Here is a 14,655-nt window from a genome sequence, read left to right as displayed (position 1 = left end):
GTTTGAGAAGTTAAGTTCAGGTGGAGCCAGGTGTTGTCATGGCAACACAGAATTTTAAGATAAACCTCCTTTTAATTTTGTATAGAGAAGGGGAAAAAAATCTGACACTTGTAGTTTGTTTCCTCCTGCCACTTAAGAGAGAAATAAAAAACACGTGACCCTTGCAGCCTATTTCTGTCATTTGGAGACCCCCTAGCCATCCTGTCTGTTACCCTCTCACCAGGGTCTTTTCCAATGAGTTAGTTCTTTGCATCAGGTGGCCAAAGTATTGGAGCTTCAACTTTAGCATCAGCCCTTCCAATGTATATTCAGGACTGATCTCCTTTTGGACTGACTGGTTTGATCTCCTTGCAGTCCAAGGGACTCTCAAGAGTCTTCTCCAACACCACAGTTCAAAAGCATCAATTCTTCGGTGCCCAGCTTTCTTTATGGTCCATCCATACATGACTACTGGAAAAACCATAGCTTCGACTAGATGGACCTTTGTCAGCAAATTAATGTCTCTACTTTTTAATATGCTGCCTAGGTTTGTCATAGCTTTTCCTACAAGGAGAAAGCGTCTTTTAATTTCATGACTGCAGTCACCATCTGCAGTGATTTTGGAGGCCAAAAAAATAGTCTGTCACTGTTCCCCTTGTTTCCCCATCTATTTGCCATGACATGATGGGACCAAAAGCCATGATCTTAGTTTTTTGAATGCTGAGTTCTAAGCCAGTTTTCACTCTCCTCTTGCACTTTCATCAAGAGTCTCTTTAGTTCCTCTTTGCTTTCTGCCATAAGGGTGGTGTCATCTGCATATCTGATGTTATTGATATTTCTCTTGACAATCTTGATTCTGGCTTGTGCTTTATCCAGCCCAACATTTCACATGATGTACTCTGCATATAAATTAAATAAGCAGAGTGACAATACAGGCTTCACGTACTCCTGTCCCAATTTGGAAGCAGTCTGTTGTTCCATGTCCAGTTCTAACTGTTGCTTCTTGACCTGCATACAGATTTCTCAGGAGGTAGGTAAGGTGGTTTGATATTCCTATCTCTTGAAGAAGAATTTTCCACAGTTTGTTCTGACACAGTCAAAGGCTTTGGCATAGTCAATAAAGCAGAAATAGATGTTTTTCTGGGATTCTCTTGCTTTTTCTATGATATAGCAGTTGTTGACAATTTGATCTCTGGTTCCATTGCTTTTTTCTGAATCCAGCTTGAACATCTGGAAGTTGTAGGTTCATATACTATTGAAGCCTAGCTTGGAAAATTTTGAGCATTACTTTACTAGTGTGTGAGTTGAGTGCAATTGTGTGGTAGTTTGAGCATTCTTTGGCATTGCCTTTCTTTGGGATTGGAATGAAAACTGACTTTTCCTAGTCCTTTGGCCACTGCTGAGTTTTCCAAATTTGTTAGCTTATTGAGTGCAGCACTTTAACAGCATCATCTTTTAGGGTTTGAACTAGCTCAGCTGGTATTCCATCACTTTCTCTAGCTTTGTTTGTAGTAATGCTTCCTAAGGCCCACTTGACCTCACACTCCAGGATGTCTGGCTCTAGGTGAGTGAGCACACTATAATTGCTATGTGGGAATAGCAATTCCTTTTATTAGTATACAAACTGCATCTTTCATGATTGGTGTGCTCAGATTCACTGTTTATATTATACTATTATATTCTTTGTGACTCTCTAAGCTTAATCACATTTCTTCTGCCTCTGTCTGAATTGAGTAACATTAGTCTTTAGAGTTGGGCTTCCCTGGTAGTTTAGATAGTAAAGAATCCTCCTGAAATGCAGGAGACCTGGGTTCGATCACTGCATTAAGAAGATCCCCTGGAGGAGAAACTTATTCCTGTATTCTTGCCTGGAGAATCCCCATGGACAGAGGAGCCTGGTGGGCTACAGTCCATGAGCAAAGAGTCGGACATGACTGAGCGACTAAGCATAGCACAGCACAGCATCTTTATAGTTAGACATCCAAATCTGGCATTGTTGATTAGCACAGACTAATCCTTTTCTTATTAAAAGCAGAGCCTAGTGCTTCCTTAGTTGAAAGCTGCTGCTGTTGATTGGAGTCTGATCCTCTTTTTCGAACTCCCTTCTCAACTTCTATACAGCTCTGTAGGCCAGTCCTACTCAGAAGAGCTGCTGGCTATACTCTGAGCCAGAAGATAGTAGAAAGGACCCTTGAGGCACTTCCCTGGTGGTCTGGGAGTTAAGACTATGAGCTTCCATTGCAGGGGGTATGGGATCACTCCCTGGTAAGGAACCAAGATCCCTCATGCCACAGGGCACCCCCACCAAAAAAGGTCCCTGAGTGCAGCAGGGGCTCCCCTTGCTGCCAACATCCAGACCCATCCTATCTTCTGTAAGAAAGTAGGCAATGTAGTGGGTGGGTGGAGGAGACACCATGAGGTTTTCCCTGAACTTTCTTTAGAGCATCCTTTCTCAACTGTGTGCTCAGTGGACCACTTGGGGAGCTGTAAATGCTGCTGCTTAAGCTCATCTCCCGGGGTTGTTCTATCATGAGCTGGGTAGCAAGACTGTTAAGATCCCCAGACAAATCTAATGTTTAGCTAAGGTGGAAAGCCACTGCTATAGAATGTGTACTCCTTGTTAGAATTAAGCACAGTGCCTCAGCTTTTGAAAAGGTAAGGTGAGTAAGGAGCTAGGTTGGCAGGTGTGGTGTGAGCCACTGGGCGGCAGTGCTTTGTGCTCCAGCCCCACCTTAACTCAGAGGGGTCTGGTGGCAAAGATGCATTCATCTGTGCCACTTCCTGCCCTGCAAGGGAGCCTGTACACCGAGTGCTTCCTCCAGACCTGTGGGGGTGAGGCAGGAATGTATTTTCACATGGATGGTTCAAATGGGTTGTGTGTTAACTTTCAGAGAAGTCTAGTGCTGAGAGTCAACTTTATCCTGTAGCTCTATAGCACTGTTGTCATTGTTTACCCCTCAGCATTGCCTTTCTCATAGATATGTGTGTGTGTGTGTGTGTATGTGTGTATGTGTGTGCATGCTTCTTATACCTGCAAGTGCTTTGAAAATATTTAGCTCACACATGTGCCTTTCACAGTATGGATAGTGGGACTGTTTTCACTTTCCTTCATTTATGACAGATTGTGTGAGGTGCTCAACCTTGATCCAAGACAAGTCCTGATTGCAGAAGTGATCTTCACAAACATTGGGGGAGCTGCCACTGCCATTGGGGACCCACCAAATGTCATTATTGTTTCCAACCAGGAGTTGAGGAAGATGGTATGTATCACTATAATCACACTGTTTCCAATACATATAGACCCCAGCTTACTTGCACATTTAGTAATACTTTACCAACACGGATATAACTTCTTCTTATGGAGTGTTCTTGGTCCTCTGGAGAGTGGGAGGTTAGGTGACTGATCCTCTAATGTAGTGGTCTGAATTGACTTCATTCTCATTCTGATAAAATTTTAAGAAAATGGTTACATTTTCTATTTAGTCATATATGCTGTAATATATTAATGGGAATTGAGGTTTCTTCCAACAATATCAAGAACTAAATGATCTGCTCCCTCTCATTTTTCAACTGAGGTATATGAATAAGTTCTTCATTGATGAAGAACTTAAGTTTTTAAAAATAAGGGTGAGAAAATGAAAGTCTTTCTGGATTTTTGGTAAGCTCTTATTAATATGTAATTTCTTGTAAACAAAAATAAAAGCAAAGTATTAAAGAGAGTGCAAATGGTATTTTACCTGTCTTAGAGTTAAAGTTAAATTATACAATTAATTTTGATTTGTCATTCTTTGATCATTAGAATTTTCTCAATATCTCTTCTTTGAAGTATCAATAAAAATGCTCTCAAATTGGTGTCACTTATTATAGGTGATATATTTATGCCTGTGTGTCTCTGAAGTGTGTTAGTATGTTTGTGTATATTTGCTGTCTTTCATAAAAATATTTAAGCCTTTGAGAGTTCATGGCTCTAAGGTGTTGAAGGGCATTTTGTGGGCCTACTGTGTTCTAGAGATTCAGGGTACAACTTAGATACTTTGGCTAAATTTAATACTCCCTGGTTGCTCTGAAAGCCAACTGTGATACTTCACCAGTCTTACTGCATGAGCTGAGCAGCAGGCCCCTCCTGACCATGTCACATGAGCACACCAGAAAGTGTGTGGACCCTGTAATTTGCTTTGTAATCTGTCACCCAGGATAGGTTGCATACACATGAGAGAGAGACCTATTTTCATAGGAAAATAATGTTTTATTATTTTTATTTTATAGTAATACATTTATTTTAGAGAATGTCAATCACACACACACATATCAGAAATAGAAAAATTGTCATAATCCCAACATCCAGAAATAAATCCTCTCAATATTTTGCTTTGTTGCTTGGTGGTGGTTTAGTCACTAAGTCGTGTCTGACTCTTGCAACCCCATGGACTGTAGCCTGGCAGGATCCTCTGTCCCTGCAATTCTCTAGGCAAGAATACCAGAGTGAGTTGCAGTTTCTTTCTCCAGAGGATCTTCCTGACCCAGAGATTGAACCTGGGTCTCCTGCACTACAGGCATATTCTTTACCAGCTGAGCTACGAGGGAAGCCACTTATTTTGGTGCATGTAGTCTTCACGAATGTTTGTGTGTGCCTATACATCAGAAAAAAAAAAAAGCTGCTCTGACCAAGAGGGAGTAACAGGGACTGTATTTACCCTCTTGCTTGAGACATCCAAAAAGAAAATAAACCAAAATCCAAAAAACAAAACCAGAAACAAACCAAAACCAGACAGTGGTAATCAAGGTACTAGATATCAGGTAAAAAAGGGCAGTGATCCCTGAGAAATGGGAAACAAATGAAATGAACTTATGGTTGCCCCAGCTCACTGACTTGAGAGATTTTCCAGGATGCAGTTCAGGGAAAGAGAACCCTTGTGGAGCCTACCATATTTCTAGAGTCGGGGAGGTAGAACTGACTTTGGAGGGAACAAGACAAGAACCAGAGAGGGGAGAGTTGGAGACAGAGAGAACCTCTGAGAACTTGCAGAGGGAAACTACCTGTGTCCGGGGGAAGAATAACCCAAAAAGATTAGAGGGAAGAGTGCTTGATACACTGAGGGCCAAGAATAATATCTGTTTCTGCCAGGAAGACTGTAAACCTCTTAATTCATGAGGTATTGGCTGTGATTCCACCTAATAAATCTAAAAAACCTCAAATAATCAAATTGTTTTTAAATAGTTTAACTACATCCAAAAACAAACATCAAGAATATTTATAGGAATGCAAAAATATCCAACAACACACAAGGTAAAAATCACAGCGTCTGACATCCAATCAAAGATTACCAGGCACACAAAGAAACAAGAAAATTTGATCTATCACGAGGAGAGTATGAACCATTTGGAATCAACCCAGAATAGACACAGGTGTTATAATTAACAGACAAGTGCATTAAAACTTTTTTTTTTTTTTTTACTGTATTCCAGATGTTCATTAAGTTGAAAAGAAACATGGTGCACTGAGATGACCCAGAGGGATGGTATAGGGAGAGAGAAGGGAGGGGGATTCAGGATGGGGAACACATGTATACCCGTGGCAGATTCATGTTGATGTATGGCAAAACCAATACAATATTGTAAATTAATTAACCTCCAATTAAAATAAATAAATTTAAATTAAAAAAATAAAAAGAAACATGAAAGATATATTTTTTAAAGGCCCAAATTAAACTTCTAAAAATGAAAACTGTAATGTATGAGATAAAAATCTCTTGTTAGGATTAAAACAGAAAATTAAGAATTTCATAAGAAAAGATTAGTGAAATTAAGGACATAGGTCCAAAATAAAACAGAATGGAAAGTAATGAAAGACATTCATGAGCTAAAGGGAAACTCCAAGTGGCCTAATATATTTGTAATTCTTACCTTTGAAGGAGAGAGGAACAAAGAAAGACATTTGAAGAAAACATGGTCTAAAATGTCAAATTTTATGAAAGATATAATCTCAGAGATTCAGGAAGTCCAATGAATTCAGAGCACAAGAAACATGAAGAAATTACACTAAGCCATGTCATAATTGTTATACACATGAAACTTAAATAATGTTATAAACTGATGATACTTTGATTTAAAAAAAGGCATAATGGGTTATTTACTTTTTCAAGACCTACACTTTGACTTGGATATTTTGTTTTGGAAATTATAAGAAATAGTTATTTTAAAAGTAGATATTTAAAACATCTATATGAAACAGCTATTTTTAACAGCATAAAATTGAAAAACCTATGTAAAATATTCCAAGAATCAAAGAAGAAAGTGAAATTGCAAAATATTTTCAACTGAATTATGAAAAAATTTTTAGGGTTCCTTTCAAGCAGGAGTCCGCAAACTTCTTAAAAGGCCATATACTTACTATTACAGGCATATGGGCCTTACGGTCCCTGATGCAATCTCTCAACTCTGCCACTGTTGCAGGAAGGCAGCCCCAGACAACACACAAATGAATGTGCATGTCTATATTCTAGCCTGCAAGTGTAGTTTTCTGGTCCCTGCTCTAAAACAGTATTTTAGAAGGGATTATATACCATTAAATACCAATTAGAAAAGAAGAATGGTCTCAAATTAGTGACCTCAGCTTCAGTCTGAAGAAACTAGATAAGGAAGAGCAAATTAAACTGAAAGTAAGCTGAAGAAACACAGACCAGCATGGAGAACAGGAAAAACAATAGAGAAAATCAATGAAAGAAAAAGCTAGTTCTTTGATAGGATAAATGATTCTGACAAACTTCTGGCCAAACTGAGAAGAAAATAAGAGAGAAGACATAAATTACCAGTATCAGGAATAAAAGAATTATATTACTACAGAGCACACAGACATTTAAGACATTGTTAGGGAGTATTGTGAACAACTCTATGTCAATAACTTCCACAATTTAGATTAAACGGGCAATTCCCTTGAAAGACATACCTCACTCAAGAGGAACTAGGTAACCTGAGTAGCCCTGTATCTATTAAAAAAATTGAATTTGTAATGAAAAATCTTCCCAGAAAGAACAAAGCAAAGCAAACAAAAAACTCAGGCTAAGATAGCTTTTGTGAACTCTACCAAATGTTTAAGGAAGCAGTAATACTACAATACCAATTCTACACAAAATTTTATAGCAAATTGAAGAGGAGAGGAGACTTCTCAACTTACTTTATAAGGGCCTGATGCCTAAAGCAGATAAAACCAGGATAAGAAAGTTGTTGACAAATACTTTTTATGAGCACAAATAACATATTTAAAAATTAGCTAATCCAATTTAACAACTTATAAAATGAATAATACATAATAAGTGGAATTTATCCTAGAAATGGAAGATTGGTGCTATATTTGAAAATGTCAACCAATGCAGTTTACTAGCAAACTAAGTGAGAAAATCCATATGATTATCTCAATAGATATATAGAAAAATATTTGGCAAATTCAACATCCATTACTGATCAAATCACTCAATAAAGTAGGGAAAAAGTGAGCTTCATCAGCTTGATAAAGAGCATCTATGAAAATATTATGGCCAGCATCATAGTTAAAAGAGGAAAACTGAATATTTTCCTCAGGTCAGAAACAAGACAAAGATGTCTGTTCTTACCACTTAAATGCATTTTACTGGAGGCTCTTGGTGGTACAATAAGTCAAGAAAAGAAATACAAGGCATCCACACTGGCAAGGAAGAATTAAGTCTTTTTGCATATTACATGATTGTTCATGTGTAAAATCTGAAGGAATCTACAAAAGAAAAAAACAAAACAAAAACTTCTGAAAAATCATAACTAAAATTAACAAGTGTACAATACAGGATCAACATAGAAAAATTAATGGTTTTCTATATTCTAACAACAAACAATTGGAAGCTGAAATAAAAGTGCCATTTACAATAGCATCAATATATAAAATAAGTTAAATCTGACTACACATATGCAAGAAAACAACAAAATATTGCAGGTAATAATTAAAGAAGATAAAAATAGATGGGGCGATATATTTTGGTCATGGATCAGAAAACTCAACATCATTAAAGTATTAGTTCTCCCTAGATTGATCTATAGAGTCATGCAATTCCTATTAAAAAACAGCAAAATTTTCTTTTTGTAGAAATTGACAAACTGATTTTAAAATTTATATGGAAATTCAAAGTATCCAGAATGATCATAAACAAGTCTTAAAGTGCAGAACAAATTGGAAGGGCTAGTACTACCTAATTTCACAACTTATTATAAAGCCACAAATAACAAAAACAGTGTGGTTAGCATCAAGATAGGTGGAAGGTAAATAGAACAAAGGATATAAATATCAGATGCAAATTTCAGATATAAATCCTTACATATATGACACTTCTGACAAAGTGATTTTTGACAAAGGTGCAAAGCCAATTAAGTGGAGAAAGGATAATTTTTTCACATATAGTCCTGGAATGAATGAACATACATATGCAGGAGAAATGAATTTCAGTCCACACCTTCTAGTTTATCAAAAGATTAACTGAAATGTGGATTATAGACATAAATATAAAGGTCAACACTTTAAAATTCTTAATAGAAAAGATAATTTACAGTAAAATAGATGTAGAAGTAGTTCAAGTGAGAGCATGGTTACTGTAATTTATTAGACTAATTTTATAACTTGGCTTTCTGTTTCTGTTATTTGTCTGTTCTTTTTATGGCAGTATATTAATGAATGCTGCAACAGCTTAGCTGCCTCTGGCTGGCATCACATTAGTATTTATTTACTTATTTATTCAAGGATAATTGCTTTACAGAATTTTGTTGTTTTTGTTAAAGCACAACATGAATCAGCCACAGGTATATATATATATCCCCTCCCTTTTGAAACTCCCTCCCATCTGTCTTCCCATCCCACCCCTCTAGGTTGATACAGAGCCCCTGTTTGGGTTTCCTGAGCCATTCAGCAAATTCCGCTGGCTATCTATTTTATGTATGGTAATGTAAGTTTCCATATTACTCTTTTCATACATCTCCCCTCTCCTCCTCTCTCCCAATGTCCATAAGTCTATTCTCTATGTCTGTTTCTCCATTGCTGCCCTGCAAATAAATTCTTCAGTACCATTTTTTCTAGATTCTGTATATATGTGTTACTGCTGCTGCTAAGTCACTTCTGTCGTGTCCGACTCTGTGCGACCCCATAGACGGCAGCACACCAGGCTCCCCCGTCCCTGGGATTCTCCAGGCAAGAACACTGGAGTGGGTTGCCATTTCCTTCTCCAGTGCATGCAAGTGAAAAGTGAAAGTGAAGCCACTCAGTCATGTCCGATCCTCAGCAACCCCATGAACTGCAGCCTTCCAGGCTCCTCCGTCCATGGGATTTTCCAGGCAAGAGTACTGGAGTGGGGTGCCATTGCCTTCTCCATGTAAGAATATGATATTTATCTTTCTCTTTCTGACTTCAACTCCGTATAATAGGCTCTAGGTTCATCCACCCCATTAGAACTGACTCAAATGCATTCCTTTTTATGGCAGAGTAATATTCCATTGTGTATATATACCACAACTTCTTTATCCATTCTGTTGGTGGACATCTAGGTTGTTCTAGCTGTTGTAAATAGTGCTGCAATGAACAATGTGGTACATGTGTCCTTTTCAATTTTGGTTTCCTCAGGGTATATGCCTAGGAGTGGAATTGCTGGATCATATGCTGGTTTTATTCTTAGTTTTTTGAGTCTCCATGCCATCCTCCATAATGGCTGTATCAATTTACATTCCCGCCAACAGTGTAAGAGCATTCTCTTTTCTCCACACCCTCTCCAGCTTTTACTGTTTGTAGACTTTTTGATGATGGCCATTCCGACTGGCATGAAGTGGTATCTTGTTGTAGTTTTGATTTGCATTTCTCTAATAATGAGAGATGTTGAGCATCTTTTTGATGTGTTTGTTAGCCATCTGTATGTCTTCCTTGGAGGAATGTCTGTTTAGGTCTTTTTCTAACTTTTTGATTCAGTTGTTTGTTTTTCTGGTATTGAGTTGTATGAATTGCTTGTGTATTTTGGAAATTAATCCTTTGTCAGTTGTTTAATTTGCTATTATTATCTCCCATTATGAGGGTTGTCTTTTCATATTGCTTATAGTTTCCTTTGCTGTGCAAAAGTTTTTAAGTTTAATCAGGTCCCACTTATTTATTTTTATTTCTGTAACTGTAAGAGGTGGGTCATAGAGGATCTTGCTTTGATTTATGTCATCAAGTGTTCTGTCTCTGTTTTCCTCTAAGAGTTTTATAGTTTCTGGCCTTACATTTAGGTCCATTTTGAGTTAATCTTTGTGTATGATGTTAGGAAGTGTTCTCATTTCATTCTTTTATGTGTAGCTGTCCAGTTTTCCCAGTATCATTTATTGACAAGACTGTTTTTGCCCCATTGTATGTTCTTGCCTCTTTTGTTAAAATTAAGGTACCCATAGGTGCATGGGTTTATTTCTGGGCTTTCTCTCTTGTTCCATTGGTCTATATTTCTGTTGACTGCAGCTTTGTAGTATAATCTGAAGCCAGGAAGGTTGATTCCTCCTTCTCCATTCTTCTTTCTCAAGACTGCTTTGGCTATTCAGGGTCTTTTGTGTTTCCATATGAATTGTGAAATTTTTTGTTCTGGTTCTGTGAAAAATGCCATTGGTAATTTGATAGGGATTGCACTGAATGTGTAGATTGCTTTTTGTAGTATAGATATTTTCACACTATTGATTCTTCCTATTTTTCTTACCCAGGAACATGGAATATCTCTCCATCTGTTTATGTCATCTTTGATTTCTTTCATCAGTGTCTTATAATTTTCTGTGTAGAGTTATTTTGTCTCCTTAGGTGAGTTTATTCCTAGATATTTAATTCTTTTTGTTGTAATGGTGAATGGGATTGATTCCTTAATTTCTCTTTCTGATTTTTCATTGTTAGTATATAGAAATGCAAGTGGAAAAAAAAAGAAAAAGAAAAAAAAAGAAAAAAAAGAAATGCAAGTGATTTCTGTGTATTGATTTTGTATCCTGCAACTTTGCTAAATTCACTGATTAGCTCTAGCAATTTTCTGATACTATCTTTCAGGTTTTCTATGTACAATATCATATCATCTGCAAACAGTGAGACTTTCACTTCTTCTTTTCTCATCTGGATTCCTTTCATTTCCTTTTATTCTCTGATTGCTCTAGCTAGAACTTCCAGAACTATGTTTAATAATAGTGGTGAAAGTGGACATCCTTGTCTTGTTCCTGATCTTAGGGGGAATGCTTTCAATTTTTCACCATTGAGAATAATGTTTGCTGTAGGCCTATCATATATGGTCTTTACTATGTTGAGGTAGGTTCCTTCTATGCCCATATTTTGAAGAGTTTTACTCATAAATGGGTGCTGAAATTTGTCAAAGGCTTTTTCTGCATTGATTCAGATTACCATATGGTTTTTATCTTTCAATTTGTTAATATGGTATACCACATTGATTGATGTTTGTATATTGAACAATCCTTGCATTCCTGGAATAAATCCAGCTTGATTATGGTGTATGAACTTTTTGATGTGTTGCTGAATTCTGTCTGCTAAAATTTTATTGAGGATTTTTGCATCTATGTTTATCAGTGATATTGGCCTGTAGTTTTCTTTTTCTGTGTTGTCTTTGTCTGGTGTTGATATCAAGGTGATGGTGGCCTCATAGAATGAGTTTGGAAGTGTCCTTTCCTCTGAAATTTTTTGAAAAAGTTTTAGGATAGGCATTAACTCTTCTCTAAAAGTTTGATAGTATTCTCCTGTGAAGCCATCTGGTCCTGGGCTTTTGTTTTTTGACCACAGCTTCAATTTCAGAGCTTTTAATTGGGTTGTTCATAGTTTCTATTTCTTCCCAGTTCAGTCTTGAAAGATTGAACTTTTCTAAGAATCTGTCCATTTTTTCCCCAGGTTATCCAGTTTATTACCATATAGTTTTTCATAATAGTCTCTTACAATCCTTTTTATTTCTGCATTGTCTGTCATAACCTCTCCTTTTTCATTTCTAATTTTGTTGATTTGATTATTCTCTCTTTTTTTCTTGATGAGTCTGGCTAAAGGTTTGTCAATTTTGTTTATCTTCTCAAAGAATCAGGTTTTAGTTTTATTAATCTTTACTATGTTTCTTTCATTTCTTTTTCATTTATTTCTGCTCGGATTCTTATGATTTCTTTCCTCCTACTAATTTTGTTTTTGTTTTTTTTTTTGTTCTTCTTTTTCCAGTTGTTTATGTGTAAGTTAGGTTGTCTATTTGATGTTTTTCTTGTTTCTTGAGGTAGGATTGTATTGCTATAAAGTTTCCTCTTAGAACTGCTTTTGCTGTATCCCATAGGTTTTGAGTTGTTGTTTTTCATTGTCATTCATTTCTAGAAATTTTTAAATTTCCCTTTTGATTTCTTTAGTAACCTGTTGGTTATTTAGAAACATGTTTTTTAATCTTCATGTGTTTGTGTTTCTTACAGTTTTTTCTTGTAATTGGTATCTAGCCTCATAGTGTTGTGGTTGGAGAAGATGACTGATATGATCTCAATTTTCTTAAATTTATTAGGTTTGATTTATGACCCAGGATGTGGTCTATCCTGGAGAATGTTCCATGCACACTTAAGAAGGTATATTCTGCATTTGGATGGAATGTCCTGAAGATATCAACGAGATCTATCTTATCTAATGTATCATTTAAGATTGTGTTTCCTTATTAATTTTCTGTTTTGATGATCTGTTCATTGGTGTGAGTGGGGTGTTAAAGTCTCCTACTATTATTGTGTTACTGTCTCCATTTGGTCTGTTAGAGTTTGTCTTATGTATTGAGGTGCTCCTATGTTGGGTGCAAATATATTTACAACTGTTATGTCTTCCTCTTGGATTGATCCCTTGATCATTATGTAGTGTCCTTTCTTATCTTTTGTAATATTCTTATTTTAAGGTCTGTTTTGTCTGATATGAGGATTGCTACTCCAGTTTTCTTTTGCTTCCCATTTGCATGCAATATATTTTTCCAGCCTCTCACGTTCAGTCTATGTGTGTCTTTAGGTCTGAAGTGGGTTTCTTGTAGACAGCATATATATGGATCTTGTTTTTGTATCCATTCAGCCAGTCTGTGTCTTTTGGTTGGCATTTAATACATTTACATTTAAAGTAATTATTGATATATATATGTTCCCATTGCCATTTTCTTAATTGTTAGGTTTGATTTTGTAGATCTTTCTCTTCTCTTGTATTTCTTGACTATTAAGTCCCTTTAACATTTATTGTAAAGCTAGTTTGGTGGTACTGAATTCTCTTAACTTTTGCTTGTCTGAAAACTTTTTTCTTTCTCCATCAATTTTGAATGAGATCCTTGCTGGGTACAGACAAAACATAAAAACAAGTCAAAGCAGAAGGATAATAAATGTTTTTCTTGAGTCACTGCTGTCAGAGTCCTTTCCCTCGCTGGGAATCACAGTCCACCTCACCTTCCCAGGATGCCCTCCAGCACTGTTCTGATTTCTGGACCAGCTCTGGGGACAGCTCAGATTCTAATCTGATACTACTCCTGTGTGTTCTCTCCTCCAATGTCCATAGCTATCAGAACTAGTGTGTTTTCTTTTGTGGGAGTTCTCAGTGACATTTTATATATTCCATACGCACAGAGTCTTCCTAGTTGATCGTGTGGATTTAGTCTACTGCTTGTACAGCTGGTGGGAATGTTTTGGGTCTTCTTCCTTAGCCAGCTTGCCCCTGGATTTCAATTGTGGTTTTATTTATACCTCGGTTTTATTTCTACCTCTACATGTGGGTCCTCCACTAGGGTTTGCTCCCAAGGCTGCCCTGGAGGACTTAGGTTTGCCCCTGTGAAGGTCAGGTGTGGAGGTGGTGCAGCTGCTTGGGTCGCAGGAGTTCTGACAGCACAGTACTCAGGGGAGTTGCCAGCTAGGGTGGCAGGAAATATAGTTCTCTAGAAGGGTATGGCAACCAGTCTTGGCCAATAGCTTCAGTATTCTTGCCTGAAGAACCCCTTCTCTGACAGGGAAACCTGGCAGGTCACAGACTACAGGGTCACAAAGAGTCTGGACACGACTGAAGTAACCCTGTGCACATAGATGCAAGACTTTTTTTTTTTTTTTTTTTGCTGTCACAGCTCTGCCCCAGTGAGTTTTTTTTTAATTTTAAATTTATATTTTTACTTTATTTTACTTTACAATACTGTATTGGTTTCGCCATACATTGACATGAATCCACGACGGGTGTACTTGTGTTCCCAAACATGAACCCCCCTCTCACCTCCCTCCCCATAACATCTCTCTGGGTCATCCCCATGCACCAGCCCCAAGCATGCTATATCCTGCATCAGACATAAACTGGCGATTCGTTTCTTACATGATAGTATACATGTTTCAATGCCATTCTCCCAAATCATCCCACCCTCTCCCTCTCCCTCTGAGTCCAAAAGTCTGGTCTACACATCTGTGTCTCTTTTGCTGTCTTGCCTACAGGGTCATCATTGCCATCTTTCTAAATTCCATATATATGTGTTAGCATACTGTATTGGTTTTTTTCTTTCTGGCTTACTTCACTCTGTATAATCGGCTCCAGTTTCATCCATCTCATTAGAACTGATTCAAATGTATTCCTTTTAATGGCTAATACTCCATTGTGTATATGTACCACAGATTTCTTATCCATTCATCTGCTGATGGACATCTAGG

The 14,655-nt window shown here is 37.1% G+C and overlaps 1 protein-coding gene across 4 annotated transcripts in view; it reads left to right on the top strand.

Moving 5' to 3' along the window:
* The window catches only part of OCA2 (OCA2 melanosomal transmembrane protein), a 343,267-nt gene that overhangs the window by 113,659 nt on the left and 214,953 nt on the right, over window positions 1-14,655 (top strand). For all 4 annotated transcript variants that reach the window (XR_011254446.1, XR_011254445.1, XM_069576815.1 and 1 more), the window contains exon 14: window positions 3,101-3,239. Coding sequence is in view for 2 of the 4 variants with exons in the window: in XM_069576815.1 (XP_069432916.1) it covers window positions 3,101-3,239 (139 nt within the window). In the remaining 2 variants the exon portion in view is untranslated. The remainder of the gene's footprint in view (window positions 1-3,100; window positions 3,240-14,655) is intronic.

This window comes from Ovis canadensis, chromosome 2 (assembly GCF_042477335.2).
Source record: "Ovis canadensis isolate MfBH-ARS-UI-01 breed Bighorn chromosome 2, ARS-UI_OviCan_v2, whole genome shotgun sequence".
Classification (NCBI taxonomy): domain Eukaryota; kingdom Metazoa; phylum Chordata; class Mammalia; order Artiodactyla; family Bovidae; genus Ovis; species Ovis canadensis.
The sequence above is the reverse complement of the archived record's forward strand: the minus strand, read 5'-3'. Positions and strand labels throughout refer to the sequence as shown.